At 45.2% G+C, this 22,622-nt stretch overlaps 2 protein-coding genes across 2 annotated transcripts; both read right to left on the bottom strand.

Annotated features, from left to right (window-relative positions):
• Positions 1-11,038: 11,038 nt before the first annotated feature.
• Positions 11,039-13,920, bottom strand: LOC145105993 (uncharacterized). The gene is made up of 2 exons (XM_079043048.1): positions 12,150-13,920; positions 11,039-12,039 (listed from the first exon to the last, which is right to left on the bottom strand). Exons 1-2 carry the CDS (start codon positions 13,918-13,920, stop codon positions 11,039-11,041), a joined length of 2,772 nt encoding a protein of 923 aa, XP_078899174.1.
• Positions 13,921-17,748: 3,828 nt separating this feature from the next.
• On the bottom strand, positions 17,749-22,155 carry JAC1 (J-domain protein required for chloroplast accumulation response 1). The gene is made up of 9 exons (XM_079045424.1): positions 21,403-22,155; positions 20,699-21,135; positions 20,065-20,624; positions 18,788-18,893; positions 18,640-18,707; positions 18,505-18,570; positions 18,337-18,414; positions 18,044-18,220; positions 17,749-17,951 (listed from the first exon to the last, which is right to left on the bottom strand). Exons 1-9 carry the CDS (start codon positions 21,837-21,839, stop codon positions 17,910-17,912), a joined length of 1,971 nt encoding a protein of 656 aa, XP_078901550.1. The 5' UTR covers positions 21,840-22,155; the 3' UTR covers positions 17,749-17,909.
• Between the last annotated feature and the right edge of the window lie 467 nt (positions 22,156-22,622).

The following is a 22,622-nucleotide window of genomic DNA, read 5'->3' as shown; positions in this document are numbered from 1 at the left end:
ATAACTCATAATAATAGCCCAAATAATTATTTTAAGGTCCTAATAACATTACTATATTAAAACATAAGGTATACTAAAGATAGGTTAGGCGTAGCTCACTTACAGCGGGTTTTTCTCAAAACCGGGCTTCGCTGGAGCAGCGTTCCTGAGCCAAAAGGCTCTTCTTCTCGGAGCCTTCGGGCGCTCCGGGGCTTCCGCCTCGTGCTAGGGAGGTTCCCTAGGCTTTTCGGGGGGTTTCGGGGCTAGAGAGAGGTTCTAGAGAGAGAGGGAAGTAAGGGGAGGTGTGAGGAATGAAGAGGGCTTCACCTCTTATTTATAGGGGGCTGGAGGGTCACTCACGTCGTGAGTTTTAAGGTGCTCACGTCGTGATCCAGCTGGATACAGCCAGGCACAGCCTGGCGCTGACACGTGGCATCGCATACAGGGTGAAAATCAGCCGATTTTCAAAAATTCATAACTTTCGCAGACGAGCTCCATTTTTGACGTTCTTTTTTTCCATGCATAGGTAAAAACAATGTCTACAACTTTGATTTAGACTCCGTAGGCTAATTCTCGACCGATGTTAAATTTAACAGTACAAGAAGATTAGACTATTAAATGACAGCGAAGAATTCGTAACTTCTTCATACGGACTCCGTTTTCGTCTGTCTTTTTACCGTTGAGTTCCTATTAATGAGATCTTCAACTCTCATTTAGGTCGCGTAGGCCAAAAACCGCTCGAACTAGAATTCGAGTTTCGGGCCGTACACTGCTAAGCCGAAACTTTGAAAAATCATAACTTCCTCATACGAAGTCAGATTTGGGCGTTCTTTTTATGGACGCTCTCGGTTTAATGTATACTACAAATTTGATTTAGATTGCTAAGGCTAAAAAGTCCTTTATCAAAAATTCACTATTTACGTCTCCAGGTGTTGTGCCGGTTTTGCCGTAAAACTTCGACGAGTCATAACTTCTTCGTTATAACTCGGATTTCGGCGTTCTTTATATGTACGAAACCCTTGAGACATATTCTACAACTTGGTTAAGATTATTTATTCTAAATAATCTTTTGTCGAAAAGTCGTTTTCGACCCCTATTATCTATAAATTGACTAGCCCGGATCTACGGGCGTTACATATTCCCCTGCGAGGGAACAAGATTATAGTTGGTATGGACTGGTTGAGCCCCAATGGGGCAGTGATCGACTACGAGCAACAGCTAGTGAGGATTCAGACTCCTAGTGGGAGAGGGTTAGTGATTCAGGGCGAGAGGCCACAGCGCGGACCGGTCGTATGTTCAGCAGCGAAGGCGAGGCGTTACCTTCAACAGGGTTGCGCAGGTTATGTCGCGTATGTGATGGATACCCGTGATAAGGGTAAGGTGACAGTTGATGATGTACGGTAGTAAGAGAGTACCCGGACGTATTCCCGGAGGATTTACCTGGGATACCTCTGGAGAAACAGGTCGAGTTTAGGATTGAATTCGCCCCTGGTGCGGCTCCGATAGCCAAGGAACCATATCGGTTAGCTCCTCCTGAGATGCAGGAGTTGTCTACGCAGCTGCAAGAGCTGCTAGATAAGGGTTTCATCAGGCCGATCAGTTCACCATGGGGAGCCCCGATCCTGTTTGTGAAGAAGAAGGACGGGACACATCGCATGTGCATAGACTACCGGGAGCTGAACAAGGTAACGGTGAAGAACCGTTACCCACTTTCGAGGATAGATGCTTTGTTTGATCAGCTTCAGGGAGCATCTTGGTTCTCCAAGATTGATCTACGGTCAGGGTATCACCAAATGCGATTCAGGGACGATGATGTGCAGAAGACAACTTTTAGGACTCGCTATGTTCATTATGAGTTTATGGTGATGCTGTTTGGGCTCACCAATGCTCCAGCTGCATTCATGGACCTCATGAACCGCGTGTGCAGACCAATGCTGGATCGGTCTGTAATAGTCTTCATTGATGACATCTTGGTTTACTCCAAGACTCAGGAGCAGCATGAGGAGCACCTGAGGGAGGTGCTGGAGACACTGAGGAGGGAGAGACTTTTTGCAAAGTTCTCCAAGTGTGAGTTCTGGTTGCGCGAGGTGCAGTTCCTTGGGCATCTCGTCAACCAGAAGGGTATTTTGGTCGATCCGGCCAAGATAGAGGTCGTGATGCAGTGGGAGATTCCGAGGTCTCCATCTGAGATTCGGAGTTTTCTGGGTCTATCAGGTTATTACAAGAGATTTATCCAGGACTTCTCCAAGATTGCATTTCCTTTGACCCGACTGACCAAGAAGTCGGTGGTATTCCGTTGGGGGCCTAAGCAGCAGCCAGCCTTCGAGACCCTTAGACAGCGGTTATGCGAGGCACCGATTCTGACCTTGCCAGAGGGAGTTGATGACTTTATAGTTTACTGTGATGCCTCAATCACAGTCATGGGTGTAGTTCTGATGCAGAGGGGCCATGTGATAGCTTATGTGTCGAGGCAGTTGAAGCCTCACGAGGCTAACTATCCGTCACACGATTTAGAGTTGGGGGTTGTGGTTTTCGCCCTCAATATTTGGTGACATTACCTCTATGGGGTCCGTTGTACCATTTACACAGACCACAAGAGTTTGAGGTACCTCATGGATCAGCCGAATCTGAACATGAGGCAGCATAGGTGGTTAGACTGTGAGATCCTTTACAACCCGGGGCAAGGCCAATGTGGTGGCCGATGCCTTGAGCCGCAAGGCGGTAGCGGCCCCGATTTCAAAACATTTGTCTGAGAATGACAGTGATTAGTCCATTGTCGGAGCAGATTACAGAGGCGCGGGTGGAGGGCCTGAAGGAAGAGCGCCAGAAGTGCGAGCGTATTGTGGGCCGATTGGCCTCGTTTGATTATGACATCTGAGGGTTGTTGACCTTGCATGGGAGGGTCTGGGTTCCATACTGGGGCAGAGTACGACAGGTTCTGATGGATGAGGCCCATAAGTCGAGGTTCTCCATCCATCCTGGGGCAACGAAGATGTACAGAGATCTTCGACCCGGTTGCTGGTGGCCCTGCATGAAGCGGGATGTAGCTTGGTACATAGAGAGATGCCTGACCTGCAGGAAGGTCAAGGCAGAGCACCAGAGGCCTCACGGAAAGATGCAGCCCTTAGACATCCCCGTATGGAAGTGGGAGGACATTACTATGGATTTCATCAATAAGTTTCCCAGGACCGCACGTGGGGTTGATTCGATATGGGTCATCATGGATCGGTTGACCAAGAGCGCTCACTTTATCCCGATCCAGGAGAGCATATCGGCCGAGAAATTGGCCGAGATTTATGTGCAAGAGGTAGTGGCGCGTCATGGTGTGCCTGTCTCGGTGGTGTCTGATCAAGACGTCCGTTTTACTTCCAGATTTTGAAAGCGGTTTCATGACGAGATGGGTACTCGTCTCCACTTCAGCACCGCTTTCCACCCCCAGACCGATGGACAAAGTGAAAGGATGATTCAGACTCACGAGGACATGCTTCGTGCATGTGTTTTGGATTTTGGTGGCAGTTGGGATACGTATCTTTCGTTAGCGGAATTTCGTATAACAACAGTTACCACCCTAGTATAGACTGGCCTCCCTTCGAGATGCTCTATGGGAGGAAGTGTAGGACCCCAATCTGTTGGGGCAAGGTCGGTCAAAGGGTCATGGGGAGTACGGAGGTAGTACTCAAGACCACAGAGAGGATCCAGCAGGTCTGGAGCAGGCTCCAGACTGCTCAGAGTCGGCAGACGAGCTACGCCGACAAGAGGTGTTCAGACTTAGAGTTCCAAGTGGGAGACATGGTCCTCCTGAAGGTGTCACCCTGGAAGGGTGTCATTCGATTCCGGAAACAGGGCAAGTTCGGCCCCAGGTAAATCGGTCTGTTTAGGGTTGTGGCCCGGGTGGGTCGGGTTGCTTACCGGTTAGACCTTCCAGCAGAGCTCAGCCAGATCCACAACACTTTCCACGTTTCTTAGCTGCGGAAGTGCTTAGTGGATGAGTCAGTAATTGTACCTTTAGAGGATATTCAGGTGGATGATAGCCTGAACTACATCGAGAGACCAGTGGCTATCTCGACAGGAAGACGAAGGAGCTGAGGAAAAAGATAGTGTAGCTGGTGAAGGTGCAGTGGCAGCACCGCAAGGGATCAGAGTGGACCTGGGATCCCGAGGAGGAGATGAGGGAGCACTACCTGGAGTTGTTTCTGGATGTAGTAGACTTCGAGGACGAAGTCTAATTCAAGTGGGGGTGAAATGTAACGACCGTCATTTGAGGTATTAATTATTAAATATTTCTTAAATTATTGTTGGGCTAAATATGGATAAAAAGGACTATTGGATTGGACTTAAGCAAGTGGGCCAAAGAATTGGGCCGCCCATAAAATGTACGCTAGGCGTAGCCTTGGTGTACGCGGGGCGTAGAGGCGCATTGGATGCGGGGGACGCGCGCACGTACGCGCAGCGTACCATGAGTACGTGCAGCGTACGTGAGCAGATGCCAAAACCCTAATTTTTAGGGTTTAAGACATATAAATACCCCATTATAGCCACCCCCTGGCCTCCTCACCATCCCCTCACCCTCAGAAACCCTAAACACCCTCTCTTACTCCATTTTTTGTGTGTGCTTGGCATTTTGAAGCTTGGTTTGGTGAAGAAGAGCTTGGAAGAAGAGAAGAGAAGTTGGAGAAGAAGAACTTGAGTATCTTGAGCTCAAGGATCTGGGATTATCTCATCTTTTGGCACTCAAAGGAGGTATAAAGCTTCCAACTTTTCTCATAGCATCTTAGATCTAGGTTTATGGAGCTTTGGACCTTTTTAGGTCCAAAGGTTGGATTTTTATGATGCAACTTCGTTTTTAAGCTTGGAGTTGCCACCCTTAGAGCTAACTGCATTCCTTTAGCAATAAAGTTTCAATCTTTAAGGCCCATTTGTGACCATGCATGAGATCTAGCCATTTCCATGGAAGTATGTTGCTATTTTCCAAGTTTGGGTTCATTTGGTGGGTTGTAAGCCACCAAGTAACCAACTTTATGGATTAAGACGTTGAGGAGGACTTGGATCTATAGTTATAGCCTCTGGAGTTGAGTATTAGGTGCTTAATGGGAAACATGGCTTAACAGGGTAGTACACTGGGCATACCAGCCAGTACGCGCAGCGTACAAGCCACACAGCAGGTACGCGTTGCGTACAGGAGAGTACGCCCCGCGTACTCAACAGTAATGGGCTTCTCACCTTTTGGGCCTCGGTTTAGGCCAACTATTGGACTTATCAGCTATTGGGCCTTAGTGGGCCATCAAAAGTCAGATTTTGGACTAAGGACATGGTTGGGCTTATGGAAGGCCTATTTGAGAAGTTGGGCCCAATTTAGAAAATTAGGCCTTTAGTGGGCCATTAGTGGACTTAGAAAGTTTAGTTGGAATTGGGCCTTGGATATGGTCCAAATTTAGAGCAGGGGTAAAATGGTCATTTTACCCTTAGAAGGATTCTCAGTTTTCTGACTAAGTATTATTGTATAGAGTTAGCCGGGGAGTCGTGGGAGCAGCCAGCAGAGATTCTTCATGCACGAGTTCAGCATCCAGTTTAAGAGGTGAGTTTCTCTCCAGTAGGAACTGGTCTAAGGCCACAATGCCGGCCCGTTTAGATGTTAGTAGTTCCGGGCTTCGGTCCGATGCCGGGGCGGTCCCGAGAAGAGTATATGTATGCTTGATGTCTTTGTGATTCATGCATGTTATGTGTTATGTGTTCCGGGGCAAGCCCGATGTATGTTAGTGTATCTGTTATGTGTTATGTGTTCCGGGGCAAGCCCGATATATGTTAGTGTATCTATTATGTGTTATGTGTTCTGGGGTAAGCCCGATACCGGGGCAAGGCCGATGCATGTACGTTTATATGTTATCTGTTATGTGTTCCGGGCTTCGGTCCGATGCCGTGGTAAGCCCGATGTATGTTATATGCTTATGTTATGTGTTTATAATATATGGTATGCTGTGTATGTGCCGGGGTAAGCCCGATGCCGGGGTGAGCCCGATGCCAGACGTGGTCTGATGTCGGGGTGAGCCCGATGTCGGGCAGGAGTCCGATGTCGGGTAAGCCAATGTCGGGTTCGTCCCGATGCAACTGGGAGGTGTCCCAAAGTTTATGTTACATGTTATATGTTATGTGTATGGTATGTGGTAGTTTGGGGGAGCTCACTAAGCTTCGTGCTTACAATTTTAAGTTTGGTTTCAGGTACTTCAGCTAGCAAAGGGAAGGGCTTGGGATGATCGCATGGCACACACCATAGTTTTCTAGCATGGGAGATTTACTCTGATATTTGATATGAGATTTTGATATGTTGACAAATATTACAATATTTTGAGATACATGGTTTATGATTTTATATGATGACGAAGATATTTATGGTTTTATTAATAACTTGATGCGACCTTGGTCTGGCTCGATCGGTATTGTTCACTTGGATTCTCGATTGCCTCTGCAAGATCACAAAGAAAGAAGGCCGTCAGCCGCTTTCCGGGAGGAGCTCCCAGAAGAACGCTCCGACGGTCAAGTTAGAGAGTGTTTAGGGTCTATGGGTGTGCGCTCTTAGAGAGTCCAGAGAGCTTACCTCGTAGGTCTGAGAGCGTATCCTTTTATACCTAGCTCCCTTGCTTGATCCGTACCAGACAAGATCGCTTTTTGGGGAGACAGGATCAGGGGCGCTGATTGGAGAGTCATGCGCCTTTAACCGTTAGGGCACTCTTATTCGCTCTGACGGTAATGGTCTGATCCTCTTGCTTGTCTCCTGACCGTTTCTTTTGTCTTGGAGCTGGGAGGGTCTCTAGGCGAGCGCGAGCCTTTCGCCTGTGCGTTCCGCTCCCGAGGGCGCCAGCGGACGCTAAGCCTGCTGGGCTGGGCCCGGTTGGCGTGTGTGAGCCTTTCGCCTGTGCCTTCCACTCCCGGGGGTGCCATCCGACGCTAAGCCTGCTGGGCTAGGGCCGGTTGGCGTGTCCGGCTCGTGCTTCTGCCGTTCTGCCCTAGGCACGTCATCAAGTCCCCCAGTCCTGTAGCTGTAGCGTTGCAGTGCTAGCTACGGCGTTCTGGACTTAGATAGCTTACGCGTGTCGGTTTTCCTTTACCCGCCGTTCCGTCTTTAATGGCGACGTGACTGCGCATGATGTCTGGAAATTACGTCACCGTGTCAGGCATTTAAATATCCCGCCTCTTCTTCTTCTTTATAAGGGCCTGTGAACGGTTTCTCTTTATCTTTTCCTCCTTCCCTCTTCGTCTTCCCCTTTTCTAGCTTGTCTTCTTCTCTCTTCCTTTCTCATGGCAAACGTTCCCGGTATCCTCCCTTCCGCCACTGAGTATCGTCAACTGGAGGTCACGTATCGCTTATCTTCTTTGGAAGGTGTAGAGTTTCCTGCACCTGGCTCTAGTATCTCATCCCCTCCCCCTGGCAAGATTGGGGTTTACTTGAAAACCCTAGACGCTGGCATCCGTTTCCCTTTGACTGATTTTCAAGAGGAGGTCTTTCAGAAAGACGGTTGCAGTCTTCAGATGTTGACCCCTAATGCAGTCAACAAAGTGGTTGCATTTGAGATGATCTGCAGGGCCAACGGGTATCTTCCGGATTACTTTGTTTTCAAGCTTTTCTTCCGATTCTGCGTCACTGGGGATAAGTGCACCTTTTCGGTCCGGCGAGGGGGGCACGCCTTGGTTCCCGACGGGCGAACCCCTAAGAATTGGCAAGACAAGTGGTTATGGGTAGACCAAGAGTTGGTCGGAAGCGGCCGGTACCGTGCGAATGCTTTTGCCGATACCATCCCCAAGCTCTTCCCTCACAACCAAAGTGTCGCTGATTATCTGAAGTGTGTGCAAGTATCCCCTGAGGATTATTCTGAAGCTCTGCTTTCTGGTGTGGGGATGAGCCCTTCTTGGAGGCGTCGTGGCAAGATGGCGGTGTTTTTCTCCGTTGTTGATGGTAGGTGTTGTACCCTTCTTTTTCCCTTCTCCCCCTTGTTACTACTATGCGACTGATATTCCTTGTTCTAATATCTCTAGGTGTTGAGTCTTCCCTGTCCATGGATGAGGTGTTACGGAAGCGTTATCGTGGCAAGTTAGAGTACCGTAAGGTGGATCTGGTTGATCGGCTTCCTCCACCCCGCCGACTGGACCAGCTTGCCTTAACTGCTGCTCATTCCGCCCCTCCTGCAGGCTCGTCAGCGTCGGAGGGAGATCCTTTACGCGGCCGCCCAATCTCTGCTGTCATGCCCCTGGGTAGCGCTCGCTCCTCCTCCGTGGAGGGTAGCGAAGACAACAAAGAGGGGATTATCACGGATGTCCGGCGAATGCAAGCGAAGAGAAAAGCTGTCTTAGCCATGGGTGAGCCGGTTACCGGCGCGTCCACCGCTACCAAAAGGGTTCATACCCGGCGTAACTTCTCTCGTCTGCTGAGCTCTATGACTTCCACACCGGCCGGTGTGGTCGTGATCCCTGATGACGACACGCAACAATCCGAAGGGGTCGACGGGGCGGCTGAACAGCCCGTTGTTCCTGCTCTCTCTTCTATTCCCGTTCCAGGTGTTTCCTTGGTTTCCCCAAAGTTTTCCCCGGTTAAAGGTTCTAGTGGCCCTGGGTCAGTCTCAGTTCCTTTAGGTGGTGTTTCTGGAGACATCTCTACTGAGTCTCCTGTTTTTGTTCCTTCCTGGGATCTCCGCAACGATTCCCGACTCTCTGTTCGTAACAATGCTTTGGAATTTTCCCGCCATACTTTTCCTCCGGCTGCTGTTGGCGATATGGAGGCTATGGGTAATCCTGCACTCGCTCATAACATGGCCTATGCTGCTGCGCAGGCCATGTTTTACCTTGTCGCGGGTTCCCGTCGTGTTCATGCTCTTGGCGAGATGGAGGCCGTCCATGCTACTTGTGGATCATGCGTGACGGGTCTGGAACGTCGCCTTGGCGAGCTTGGCGAGGACCTCCGTCTGTCTGAGCAAAAATGTGAATTGCTATCCTCTGAGAAGACCGTCCTTGACGAAACTAGGGCTGTCTTGGAAGCTAAGGTCGACTCCCTGACTCAAGTGAATGAAGGTTTGATGATCCAGGTGGAAAGTCTTGAACGCGATGCTGCTGATCGTGATAAGCTTGTTTCGTCATTGCAATCAGATTTGGACGCTTCCCGTCAGGATTTGGATTGGCTGGTGCATGTTGGTGTTGTTCGAATTGTTGATAAATTGATTGAGCACCCGGACTTTACTAACGCGATAAGTCTCATCCGGCATGCTGCTTTTATGGCCGGGGTTGAGTCTGTTCAGAAAACCTCTGCTAGTGCTGGTGGTGGAGATGTCGGTGTTGATGCCGCTTCTGTCGGTCCCGTGGTTAGTGTGAACGATGCTTTGTTATCTTTTGCCAGTATGGATCATGCGTCCTTGTTGGGTCTGGATGAATTGGGTGTTGGAGGTCTCCGAGAGTTGTGCTCGTTTGCTGGTTCAGAGGGTACTCCGGAAAGTGCAATGGGTCAGGGTATTGTGCCGGTGGCTGAGGTCGGTGCTGGGAAGGGTAACGAGGGTGGTGATGGTGATCTTGGAGAAGGTGAGGTGGCTGTTGTGGGAAACGAAGTCACATGTGGCGAGGATGATGTTGTTGAAGATGCTCCGGCATCGTGTGCTACCCCTCTTGGGGCGTGAAAATTTCTTTGCATGTTTTAGTTTCTGTCTTGTATGTTTCTTTTGATGGCCATGTGGTGCCTTTAGTTTGTATAACGTATGGGCTTTTGAACAATATTCTCTGTTTTATGTGTGTAATCACGAACTCTAAGCGCTATTTGTTTGTTGCTTACTCTCTTTCATATATATATATATATATATATATATATATATATATATATATATATATATATATATATATATATTGAAAAGAACATAGCGCTCTGATGCGCTAGGCGTTCTGCTTTGCCTATGTCATTGTCGATACGCTAAGTATCGGTACTGGGTGCTCTTAGTACCCAACGAATGGATCTCTACATGCACATTTTCAATCGTTAAGATTTAATACACTAAGTATTAAAGATTAGCATTTGAATAATCCCATTACATTAACCATGGACTACAAATATACTAAGTATGAAACTCATGTCACTAAGCATGGACTTGTGTACACTAAGTACTTGGGACGTGCCGCACTAAGCAGCGTATCGATCGACTGGGATTATACTTTTCTCTTTTCAAAAGAAAAACTTTTTCAAGTTCCTGGCGTTCCACGTTCTTGGAATCTGCTTTTCTTCCATCGTTTCTAAGGCATACGCGCCGTTCCATTTTGTTTCCGTGACTTTGTAAGGGCCTTCCCACGCTGGGCCTAGTTTGCCTTGGGGTTGGGCTCGACTTGCTTCGTTTTTCCTTAGAACATATTCGCCCACTTTGAACGCTTTCTCCTTTACCCTTTGGTTGTAATACCTTTCTGTTGCATGCTTGTATGCAGCCTGGCGCATCTCTGATTATCGCGTTTTTCTTCTAGGATATCTAGGTTTACCCTCAGGTCCCGTGCATTGCTTTCTTCATCTGTGCTAGCCACCCTTAGCGTACTCACTGTTAATTCCATGGGGAGCATGGCTTCTGTCCCGTATGTCAAGCTGAATGGGGTTTCTTGCGTGCTTGTTCGTGGTGTGGTCCTGTATGACCATAGCACTGTTGGTATTTCCTCCGGCCAGTTCCCTTTTGCTCTGCCCAGCCTTTTCTTAATTCCATTCATAATAGTTCGATTGGACACCTCCGTCTGCCCGTTCGCTTGTGGGTGCGCTACTGACGTGAACCGTTGCTTTATCCCTTTAGTGGCGCACCACTCCTTGAATGGGCTCTCGGCAAATTGCAGGCCGTTGTCACTGATGAGTACTTTAGGCGTCCCGAACCTTGTTATAATATTCTTCCATACAAACTTTATCATGTGTCTCCCTGAGATGCACGCTAACGGCTCTGCTTCAATCCATTTTGTGAAGTAATCCACGACCACCACCATGTATTTCAGCTTCCCTGGTGCTTCCGGGAATGGGCCCACTATATCTATACCCCATTGATAGAACGGCCACGGGCTAGATATGTTATACAGTGGTGCTGGGGCGTACGACTGGCATTCCCTGCATCTTGGCTATTTCTAGCGCATCTTGCTGTATTGTGGGCCAGTATACACCCATTCGTAGTACTTTGCCTGTTAGGGCCCGTGCCCCCTCGTGTGCACCCACCTGGCCTGCGTGCGCTTCCTGTAGCATCTCTCTCCCTTTGGCTTGGTCTACACACTTCAGCCATGGCGCTGTGAACCCTTTCCTGTATAGCTCTCCATTTATTAATGCATATGAGGGCGCTTTTATACGTATCTTCCTGGCCTCGCTGTGATCGTCCGGGAGCACCCCTCTTTGCAGGTATTCCCTGAATGGTGTCATCCACGTTGGTCCAGTGGTCGTTAGGGTATTCACCTGCCGTTCGTCTATACTTCTTTCTCGGAGCACCTCTACCAAGACTTTCTTCGATAGGTGATCGAAGCACGTGGATGCCAATTTGCTTAAGGCATCCGCCTTCTTGTTCTCGCTTCTAGGTATCTGCCTTATTGTGAACTGCTTAAACGACTCGATTAGTTGTTTCACCGTCTTCATGTACCTTCCCATTCTCTGATCTCTCACCTCGAAACTTCCATTGACCTGGTTCGCTGCTAGACTTGAGTCCGTCAGGGCTGTTACAGCCTTTGCCCCCATTTGCTTGGCTAGTCGCAATCCTGCGAGCAGAGCCTCGTACTCCGCTTCATTGTTTGATGTGTGAAAATCAAAACGGAGGGCGTAGGTCACTTCTTCCCCCTCTGGGCTAGTCAGGATTAGCCCCGCCCCCGAGCCTTCCCTGCTGGATGCTCCATCCGTATATAATGTCCACGAACTGTTGTCGAGCGGAGCTTCTTCAACTGCCCACACTTTCTCCTTGGCAGGGCCCCCCTCGTCTGGGATTTCTAGCAGGAAGTCGGCCAACGCTTGTCCCTTACTAGTTGTTCTCGGGTGGTAACTTATGTCATGTTCCCCTAATTCGATTGCCCATTTCGCTAGCCGGCCCGACGTCTCTGGTTTAAGCAATATTTGTTTGATGGGGCGGTTTGTTAGCACTTCGATCTGATGTGCTTGAAAATACCGCCTTAGTCGCCGTGCCGCGTAGATGAGTGCCAGGACTAACTTTTCCAGGGGGGGTAGTTGAGTTCTGGCCCTTTTAATGCCCTGCTTACAAAATACACTGGCCTCTGTTCTCCTTCCCATTCTACAGTTAATACTGAGGATATTGCTTCGTTTGAGGTCGAAAGATACATTTGCAACGTCTCCCCCGGGACGGGACTGGCCAGCGTGGGTAACTTGTGTAATGCCTCCTTGATTTTCTGGAGCGCTACTTCTGCCTCGTTCGTCCACTGGAAGTTGCTCTTCTCAATGCAACCTTTTAACGTGTGGAACAACGGCATGGCCTTGTCAGCGGATTTTGAGATGAACCTGCTCAGAGCTGTAAGCTTCCCGTTCAAGCCCTGCGCGTCCCTGAGGGTGCCTGGGGTTGGTGTTTCAATGAGCTCGTCCACCTTGGTCGGGCTGGGCTGGATGCCCTGCCTGTTGACATAGTACCCCAAGAACTGCCCCTCTTCCACCCCAAACGTGCACTTAGTCGGGTTTAACTTCATTTTTACCTTCTCTAGGGTTTGGAAAGTCTCCTCGATGTCTTGCAACATCTTGTCTTCGTGCGGGCTCGTGATCACCATATCGTCCACATATACTTCAATGTTTCTCCCAATTTGTTTGGCAAAGATCGAGTCAACTAGGCGCTGGTATGTAGCCCCGACATTCTTTAGACCGAAAGGCATCTTAGTGTAACAGAAGGTGCCATGGTCCGTGTAAAAAGCCGTTTTTTCCTCGTCCTCTTTGCTCATCAAGATCTGGTGATACCCTTTATATGCATCTAAAAAACACTTCAGCTTGAATCCTTGCAATGACTCTACCTTCTGGTCAATTTTTGGGAGGGGGTAGCAGTCTTTAGGGCATGCTTTGTTCAAGTCGGAAAAGTCTATGCACATTCGCCATGACCCATCTTGATTGCGGACCATGACTGGGTTGGCGATCCACGTCAGGAATATTGCTTCCCTTACTATTCCAGCTTCTGCTAGTTTGGCCACTTCGGCGTTGATTGCCCTATTACGGTCCCCACCCTGGACCCTCTTCTTTTGCTTAACCTCCTTTGCTCCTGGTTTAATTACAAGTTTGTGCTCAATGACTTTCCTTTGTACCCCCACCATGTCCGTGGGGGTCCATGCAAACACGTGTTTATACCGCTTGAGCAAGTCGACCAACGCGCCTCTTACGCGACTCGGGAGATCACATCTAATACTGACCGGCTGGTCAGGGTGTTCCGCGTTGATCACCTCCTTTCCTTTTGCGGGGTCACGTCTCAGCTTCTTGGTCTCTTTAGTTATCTCTGCTGGTTTCATAATTGTAAAGCATTGTAATTCTTTCGGTGGAGTGGCCAGTACCGTGGCTGCGCCCGTTGGAATATCGAACTTCATAACTCCGTGCATGGTTGATGGAACCGCTCCTAGCTTTAAGAGAGCTGTTCTCCCCAGAATAATATTGTGTTCCGCCGCATGTCGGATGACCACAAAGTCAATCAAGGCGGTTTTCTTTTGCTGCTTATCGTGGCTGGTTATGGTCAAGGGAAGGTGAATTGTGCCTAGCGGCCATAGGCTATGGCCGGTGAACCCGACCAGCCTCCCCGTCGTGGGCCGTAGGTTGTCTTTCCAGCGATCTGGGAGAAGCCGGAAACAGTGCTCATAAATGATGTCCGCCGAACTTCCTGTGTCAACGTAGACCCTGTGTATGATTACATCCCTGATGGAGGCTTGGATTACCAGTGGGTAGTCGCCCCTCCATCCCTCCGGGCGAGGGTCTTGAACAGAGAATGTGAGCGTGCGCATCGGGGTTCTGGTGGTCCCTTGTTCCGTTTGTTGCTCTCCCCTGCTTCTCTTACTCCGTATCACGAATATCTCCTTAGGCTGGACTCCTTCGCGAGGTATTTTTTAGCGTTTTCAGCGTCAAACTTGGCACGCAAAATTCGTGCTATTTCCACCAGGTCCCCTTTAAGCTGCTTCTCTTCCATTTCTTTTTTTAATACCGAACAGTTAGTTGTGTCATGCGTCTTACTTTTGTGGTAATCGCAGTACCGGTTCTTTGGTGATTTGGCTGGCTGTTGCTTCTCCGACACCGTGTACACCTCCGGGCGACGACCACGCCTGTCATCCTTGGCAAACGGTCGGAACCGAGCCTGTGGTCTCCTCGCTTGGCGGTAGTGCCTACTTCCCCCTCGGAAATCCGTGTGACCCGGGTTGTGGTGTCTGGGAGTCATTGCATTCAAGTAGGCCTGTTTTGCTGCTTCGCCATCCTCCTGTCTCAAATATCGCTCCACCATTTCCTTCAATTCGGCCCGTGTTAGAGGCTTCTTTCCCATGAGTTTTTGCGATAAAGGTCCTGGCAAAAGCTCCCACGTGAAGGCACCGGCTATGAGCCCCTCATCATGCCCCGGTACGTCTAACGTGGCGTTTATGAACCTTGTGAAGTATTCCCGTACAGTTTCACCCTCCTTTTGCTTACAGCCTACGATTGAATGAGAGTCTCCCTTGTACTTGCGTAATTGCATAAAGTTGGTAAGAAAAAGATACTTAAGTTGGGCAAAATTGGAAATGCTGCCCGGTTGTAGCGTCTTGAACCACGTGCCGGCGTTGCCGTCGAGTGTAGTTGGGAAATACGTGCACCAAAACCTTTCATCAAGCTTTAATGACGTCATGGTCCATTCATATGTGTCGATGTGGCTATCCGGGTCAATGGTTCCGTTATACGTCTTGAGCGTCGGTAGTTTGGCTGTGTTTGGTATTTCTTAGTCCAACAACTCTTTGACAAACGGAGATGTCACACTACGGGAAACGTATTCGTGGCCTGGGGTGGTGGACGCTCCCGACGGTTGGTATTGTGTGTTTAAGCCATATGGTGGTGGCGTGTGGTAGCCAGGGCTTGGTCCGTAAAAGGGATACGGCTGGAATGGTAGTTGGAGGGGGTAACTGGAGGGGAAAGGGTGTATAGGGTGCATAGGGATAACCGTTGTTGTCTGCTGTAAGTTATTGTTAGCGGTGATGGTTGGTCCGGCCCATGTGCCGGCCAGTGAATAGACAGGTGGCGGATGAGCTATCATGATTTGTGCCAACGGTGGTACTGAAAGCATTGAACTCTGCCCCCTTGTCACCTGGTACGGCGGTGTCGCTGTAAACGACGGTGGGATGTTGAAGACGTGTCCTGGTGGAATCATCGCTGAGTGAACCGGTTGTGTTTGTTGCAATGGCGGCACGAAGAATGGTGGCATCTGAAAGGACGTTGTTGGAAATGGCCCCACCAGAGTTGTTCTTGGCTGGTGAACTGGCGGTTGTGGGGCACCGTCAGTGGTTACCGTTGAGCTTCCTTCACCTGTAGCGACCCTGCTGACCGCTGTAGGCGGCGGTGTTTCGTCCAACGCTGCCATGAGGCGTATGGGACTTGCCTGTTGTCCCTCACTGCCGTTGGACGCCATTCACTTGTCACTTTCGTGCTTTTAGTTTGTGTTCTTGATCTCACAAACGGATGGCACCAAATGATGCGACCTTGGTCTGGCTCGATCGGTATTGTTCACTTGGATTCTCGATTGCCTCTGCAAGATCACAAAGAAAGAAGGCCGTCAGCCGCTTTCCAGGAGGATCTCCCGGAAGTACGCTCCGACGGTCAAGTTAGAGAGTGTTTAGGGTCTATGGGTGTGCGCTCTTAGAGAGTCCAGAGAGCTTACCTCGTAGGTCTGAGAGCGTATCCTTTTATACCTAGCTCCCTTGCCTGATCCGTACCAGACAAGATCGCTTTTTGGGGAGACAGGATCAGGGGCGCTGATTGGAGAGTCATGCGCCTTTAACCGTTAGGGCGCTCTTATTTGGCTCTGATGGTAATGGTCTGATGCTCCTGCTTGTCTCCTGACCGTTTCTTTTGTCTTGGAGCTGGGAGCGTCTCTAGGCGGGCGCGAGCCTTTCGCCTGTGCGTTCCGCTCCCGAGGGCGTCAGCGGACGCTAAGCCTGCTGGGCTGGGCCCGGTTGGCGTGTGTGAGCCTTTCGCCTGTGCCTTCCACTCCCGGGGGTGCCAGCCGACGCTAAGCCTGCTGGGCTAGGGCCGGTTGGCGTGTCCGGCTCGTGCTTCTGCCGTGCTGCCCTAGGCACGTCATCATAACTTAAAAATGAAATTTTTGGTCTGTATTTTTGGGATGTTTCAGCGCAAGAGCATCAAGTATGGCGCACAACATCAATCTTGGAGCAACAACATCACCATGAGCAGCAGGCACATGCATGGCTCAACAAGAAAACAAGATGGCGCAAGAGCATCCCTCTTGACCTATCTCTTCATCATGTGGCGCAACAAGGACCCCTTGTTGCTCCATATCCCTTCCAAGTGCTCCAAACCTCTTCCAAGTGCTCCAAACTCCTTCCAGGTGCTCCAAACCCCCTTGAACACGATCTGTTCCTTTGGCACTTGCTTAGTCCCTTTGTCTGATAATCCATTCCTCTCTTAGAAGATCCGTTCCTTTGTCACATGCTCCATGAACCCCAAGTGCTCCATTAAGGTCCAAGTGCTCCAAATGCTTCATGAACATGATCCAAATGCTCCAAATGCTCGAGTCACATTTAATAATCTCCACCTTGACTTGAGCATCATCTGAACTCCACCTCAAACAAAAACTTCCTCTCCCTTCCTGCCATTCGTCCCCGAAAGGACCTACCTCATGTGAACATCAACCATGTCCAAGCAAAGCTTGAACTTCTCCGTGGGCAACGACTTTGTCAACATATCTGCTGGGTTGATTGATGTGGTTTCTGGACGAAACTTGATAATCATATTAATAATAATAGGATTTATTATTTGCAACTATTCTAGATATAATTTTCAATATTATTTCTCGGATTACTTGCGTGTCTATTGGTTCCGATCTACAACAACTCAAGGACCAAGTGTGCATCTACTTGGATATTAAATTGTTTATGAATTGTGGATGAATTCTAGAAGAATTGCCAACAAATTATGGATGACTTGTTGGAGACTTTTTGATGCTTTTAGTTTGGGGTTTAATTTTCATAATCATGCATTGCATACTTTTATAATGCTGTCTTTATAATGTTTCCTTTGTGATGTTTATGGTTTTAATAACGGTGTACTTGTATCCTTCGTAATGTTTTCCCCTAACTTGTTGAAGTTTGATAATTTCGTGAGTTTTTTTAGAAACAAGGGGCTATTATTTATTTGCAAATACTAATTGCCATCATTTGTTATTATTAAATACAATATGACGATATAACTTGGTTTTGCTGGTTCGGTTTGATAATGTTCGTTAAAACCCAAAGTGTTAATTTATTTTGGTACTTTGTATGTCGAAAGATTATATCATTATTTTGGAAATTAATTATGAATTTGTTAACTTCAAAAATAATTTTACCAACTATTAAAAGATTAATTGGTTCACCGAACTGAAAAATTGACCAAAACCTGGTTAACCATTTTTTCTTTTTCTGGTTTGGGCATAAGTTATAGCTATATTTAATATTTTCCTAATATATCCCATATATTTGTGTCCTTTTTTATTTTTCAATTTTGTTTTAAGAATTACTGTGTAAATATTAAAATACCATGTATATAGTTGTAGTACATCTCTAAGTTTGTATAGACAAAAAAAAAAAAAAAAAAAAACAAATTCAAAGTTGAGGTATATAATATAACTTGTTTCATGTCCAAAACTTCATAATGATGGTATTCACATTCACAAATCACAATGCAAACATTGTCTTTTTTGGTGGTGGGCCAGGGTGAAGGTCGACATCTTTGATTCCTGGCAGAATGGGCCCTTTGATGGTCAAATGAGAGTACCAAGTGAGTTGAAATGATCCCACGCCTCCTGTACCACAACCCAAAAAAGCAATCATAATTTTCAACACCAAAATGATCAAATTATAAGTGTATTGGTACAAGGGTATTTTCGGAATTTACCTGAAGTATATCGAACACCTTCTCGGCCATATATTTTTTATTCGAATCCGCACCTTTTTGCTGTAATTTATCCGGGTGCAAACATAACATTGCTCGATTGTACGCTTTTTTCACCCCATTTGCTTCTATTATATCAACAAGTGCCACTGGCTTCCATCCACTATCGGCCCAAAGCACCTGCAAACCGCAAAATGATATTAAGTTCTTAACTCATTAAGCCCGTTAAATAAAAAAAAAACGTTAACTCATTAAGTATAAAAAAAAACAGTATACAAGTCAAGTCTTGGGCTTACAAGTTGTAAAGTGGAGAGTAGGGAACGAATGTTTCCTTTTCTTCCACTTGACCATAGATGGATCTTCGAGTCCAAACCCTACAATCAATCATGTTATTTGTTTAAATACGAAATTTGATTAAAATTAAAAAAATAATCATAGCTAATTTGGCAAAAGAAAAGAGTTACATTAGTGTCTAGAGATTCTTCTTCTGTTTTCGAAAGTTTGTCCTCAACTGGAGGCAATTCTTCTACCTATACAGTAACAACAATATCAGTCATCAGTAACAGTAATAGTAATAAGAAGAATGAGAAAAAGTGTACATGGAAGTTATCCAAGGAGGGATCGTCTATGTTTTCAACAGTAACATTTGAGGCATGAGGAACCGATTCTGAGAAAGAAAACAAACAAAATGATATTAGGTTACAATGATCGGATTGACATATATCTTCGAGTTTTTATTTAACTAACCAGAAGCTGATGAAGCATCCTTTTGAAAGTAAATATCTTCGAGCTTTCTAATTGGACGATTCTGTGGAAATTTTGGCTTGTTGGACTTCTCAAAATTTTCCCCCACCTTAAAAACAACAAATTTTGTAAAAGAAAGAAATTAAACCGCAAATGTAGTAATATTATTTGTGTAACACCGGAAACAAAAAAAGTATAGACTAGCCCAATAAGATTGGGATCATCTTAAAACATCTATAAACTTAGATTAAGCTTTAAAATGGTTAATATCATTAGAGTATATATAGTTTTTTTTTTTTTTTTTTTTTTTTACATTTTGCTCAACCACTTATAAAATTATAAGTGCTTATTTTGTTTTTGTGTTTATTACATATTTACATCTAGCCCCCTTAATATAAGAGTAATTTTATTTCAATTCCTTATTTATTTTCACAAATTAATCTATTTTATTATTTTCATATAATTCCCCAATATAAAATATTAAATTCATACTGATCAGATAATATTTTCTTCAAACTTTTTATTTTTATAACTACATACAGAATAATTTTATTATATCTAATATTTAAAAAAAAAATCCGTTGTCATTGTCTTTTATATATTTGTGTCTATTACATCTAGCCTCCTTAGGCTATGTTTGGCGTACTAGCTGAAAAGCTAGCTGTTAGCTAAAAAGTTAGCTGTTAAATAAAAAACTAGCTGATAAAAAATAACGTTTGGTAAAACTAGCTGAAAAGCTAGCTAAAATATATAAAATTACATAAAAGGACATGTAGGAGTATGTGTTTCTATAACTAATTAATGAGTGTATTTGAAATTTTTTAAAAAAGCTCCTAAAAAGCTAGTCTAAGTAAGTAGCTTTTCAAAAAGCTAGCTTATAAGCTACTTTTTGGTTTGCCAAACACGACAACATAAAAAAGATCGAAAAATAAGCTAGCTTATCAGCTAGCTGTGGCACGCCAAACACAACATTAATATAAGTTTCAATTCTTTATTTATTTTCACTAATTAATCAATTTTATTAGATATACAATAAATGTTTTTCTTTTTATTCCCCAATAAAAAATATTAAATTCATACTGATCATATAATACTTTCTTCGAACTTTTTATTTTAATAACTACATACATAATAATTTTATTATATCTAATATTTTCGAAAAAAAAAAGATCGGGCGATTTTTGAAACATCCAGAATTGAAATATGAGAAGGAAGGTTTATAATTATAGATTTTTGTTAAATAAAGTTAGTGAAATTAAGATAATTGTAAGTAAAATTACCATATATGAAGCATCTGGAGCCATTTTCACATTTTCTGAATCCATTTTGCTATCCAATGATGTAGTTCTTGAAACATCTGGAACTATTTTCTCATTTTTTGTTGTAGATGAAGCATCTGGTATTATTTTTATTTTTATATTTTCTTTAGGCGCTTTATTATCCAATGGTATTGTGGTTGAAGCATCAGCGTCATCATCGGGCACCATTTTCATAATATCTTCAGGTATTTCACTATCAAATGTTTTATTTGAAGCATTTTTTGCCATTTCTACATTTTCTTGATTACCACTGACTTCTTCATGAGTTCGGTTTTTTGCAGTTGTCTTCCATCTAGAGCTCAAACTTCCATGGACAACATTTGTTTTGGTCTTTGGAGGACTTTTTTCTTGATTTGATATCTTGAAGAAATCTTTGACCATTCCTTTGACTCGATTTTTAGGTGATCCAATAACAGATTTATTCATCTTTTTCACCTCAAGTTTCTTCTTACCAATAACACCACTCATTGTCTCCATGTTTTCTTTCTTTTCCACATCAATGGAAGCAGCCTCTTCATAACCTAAACCCACAGAAAAAACATAATCAGCTTTCAAATGTTACAAATTTCATCAGATATGTGAAACCAGACATTACCTTGTTCTTTGGTTTCATTAACTTGTTTCATTATTGAAGTTTCTTTCTCAATGGATTCCATTAAAGTTGCAGAAGGAGGGTTGATATCTTCTTTCTCTGTTGATAATTTATCATTTTGGAAAGAAGAATCTTGCATGGTTTCCATTGATATGGCAGTAACTTTACTACCACGAAGAGACATAAGTAATGGAACACCTACGTTGGCCCATTTGTGTATAGAGAAGTGAAATTCGTTACTTGGAGATCCTGTTCTTGCTGTTCTAGGCTTTGATTTGTGGCCTGTTTCCTTTTCTGTGGATTGTTGTTCTTGATTATTTCCGAAAACATCCAGCCCTTTGGTTGTTGGGCTTGAAAATCTAGAGAGAATGGTGGTGGATGAATGTGGATTTGATCCAAATACAGGAATGTCTACGGCTTTGTTCATCCTGGGAGGTAGGCTAGCGAATTGGGAAAAAAGGGAAAGTATGAATAAACAATAGTGTATCATCATCATATACACGAACCCTAAATTCGAAATCAGAAAATTTGAGAAAGGAAATCACGGAAAGTTGTTTGAAAAGCAGGAATTTGGGGAAGATTTCAACGTTTATAATACCCAATCCAGATAATCAAATATGAAATCGAAAGCAACGATAGATTCGTCTAATTTGATAAGTTAATGTACTTTGAAACAATGAATTTAGAGAAAGAGAAGTGAGAAAAACCTGAATTCAGTAGGAATTGAATTGGCGAAGGGCTCAATTTTAGGGTGCGCAGGGCTTAACGATCTCGAACCAGGCGTAGGAGAAGACCATCTAGGCGAGCGAACAGACTCGCTACTACTCCTGAAAATATCGTTGTAGAAATCATCACTGGTAGGTCTTCTCGGCGAACTATACGACTCGCCGAAAATCGGCCTTTCACCCAATCCAGACGGAGAACTGGTGGACTCCTCCGACGACTTGATTCTTCCACCACCAAAACTGTACCTCGTCCGCGTCGGAGGTCCGCCAAACACGTCATCGAAATCGACGTCGTTGTCGTTGTCGTTGTCGTGGTTCTTCACATGCGCCATATCAGAGGAACTTGCTCCATTTTCGAACGATCTCTGTGAATGACCGAATCGCATCGACACATGCTCACTCCGACCAACTCTCTCCATTCACTGAACCTCAATCAAAATAGCAAAATCAATGGGAAATGAGCAGTGATTAGACGAAACTGCAATGAGATTACAAATAGCGTTTGGATTCGATTTCAAAAGCTTATGAGATGGCAACAGTGAATGAACCAATTTGCCGATGAAATTTCTGGAATGGGGAACAAGGACAAAGAACAGCGGACGTGGGGTCAAGTTAAGCACGAAGGGAAGCCACAAGATGGCGGGGGACCAGGTGGATAAGGCGGGGGAAGACGGACGACAGCGGCCGGTTGTTAGGCGTATATGGTTTTCGGCCGGTATACAAATTCTCTTGGCGCCAATTAATTGCCATAAATATACTCTATCCACAAATAATAGAAACAAACTTTCCACCATAATCTTAATCCTTTAAGTCAATTTCAATTTTTCAAACCTTATATTATAATGTATACAATTATGCATATATCTACATTGTTTTGTCAAGTTTGGTATATAGTATTATTATATGATGGATATTTTTGAGGAACACTTGGTAAAATTAGCTACAAGCTGAAAACTACGGTTTTTATTTATATACGAGTATTCAACAAAAATAACTGAAGACATTTAAAATATTTAAAATGACATTTTGTAAAATATAAAATAGAAACATAATGACAATATAGTAATTTTGTGATAATATATAAGAGATTTTTTTAAACACTACTTGAAATAATTTTTGAATTTGAAGCTTTTTACTTAAGCTAAAAAGTAAAAGATCCTTCTGTCAAACATATTTTTTTTTGAGTTTTTTTTTAAAAGCTA

The sequence above is a fragment of the Lactuca virosa genome, chromosome 4 (assembly GCF_052849685.1).
Source record: "Lactuca virosa cultivar CGN04683 chromosome 4, Lactuca_virosa_CGN04683_v6, whole genome shotgun sequence".
NCBI lineage: Eukaryota > Viridiplantae > Streptophyta > Magnoliopsida > Asterales > Asteraceae > Lactuca > Lactuca virosa.
Note: the sequence above shows the minus strand (reverse complement) of the source record. Positions and strands in the feature narration are given on the sequence as shown.

Bases quoted from the DNA above. Each gene is read 5' to 3' on its own strand.
- JAC1 (XM_079045424.1), bottom strand. From the start codon at position 21,839: ATGGAGAGAGTTGGTCGGAGTGAGCATGTGTCGATGCGATTCGGTCAT. The intron at 18,571-18,639 runs GTACACTTTTTC...GTTACTGTATAG, and splicing joins CCTCCTTGGATAACTTCCAT to GTAGAAGAATTGCCTCCAGT. The intron at 17,952-18,043 runs GTAAATTCCGAA...GTTGTGGTACAG, and splicing joins AGGTGTTCGATATACTTCAG to GAGGCGTGGGATCATTTCAA.
- LOC145105993 (XM_079043048.1), bottom strand. From the start codon at position 13,920: ATGCGCACGCTCACATTCTCTGTTCAAGACCCTCGCCCGGAGGGATGG. The intron at 12,040-12,149 runs GTTAGTCCTGGC...TGCTTAAACCAG, and splicing joins CAACTACCCCCCCTGGAAAA to AGACGTCGGGCCGGCTAGCG.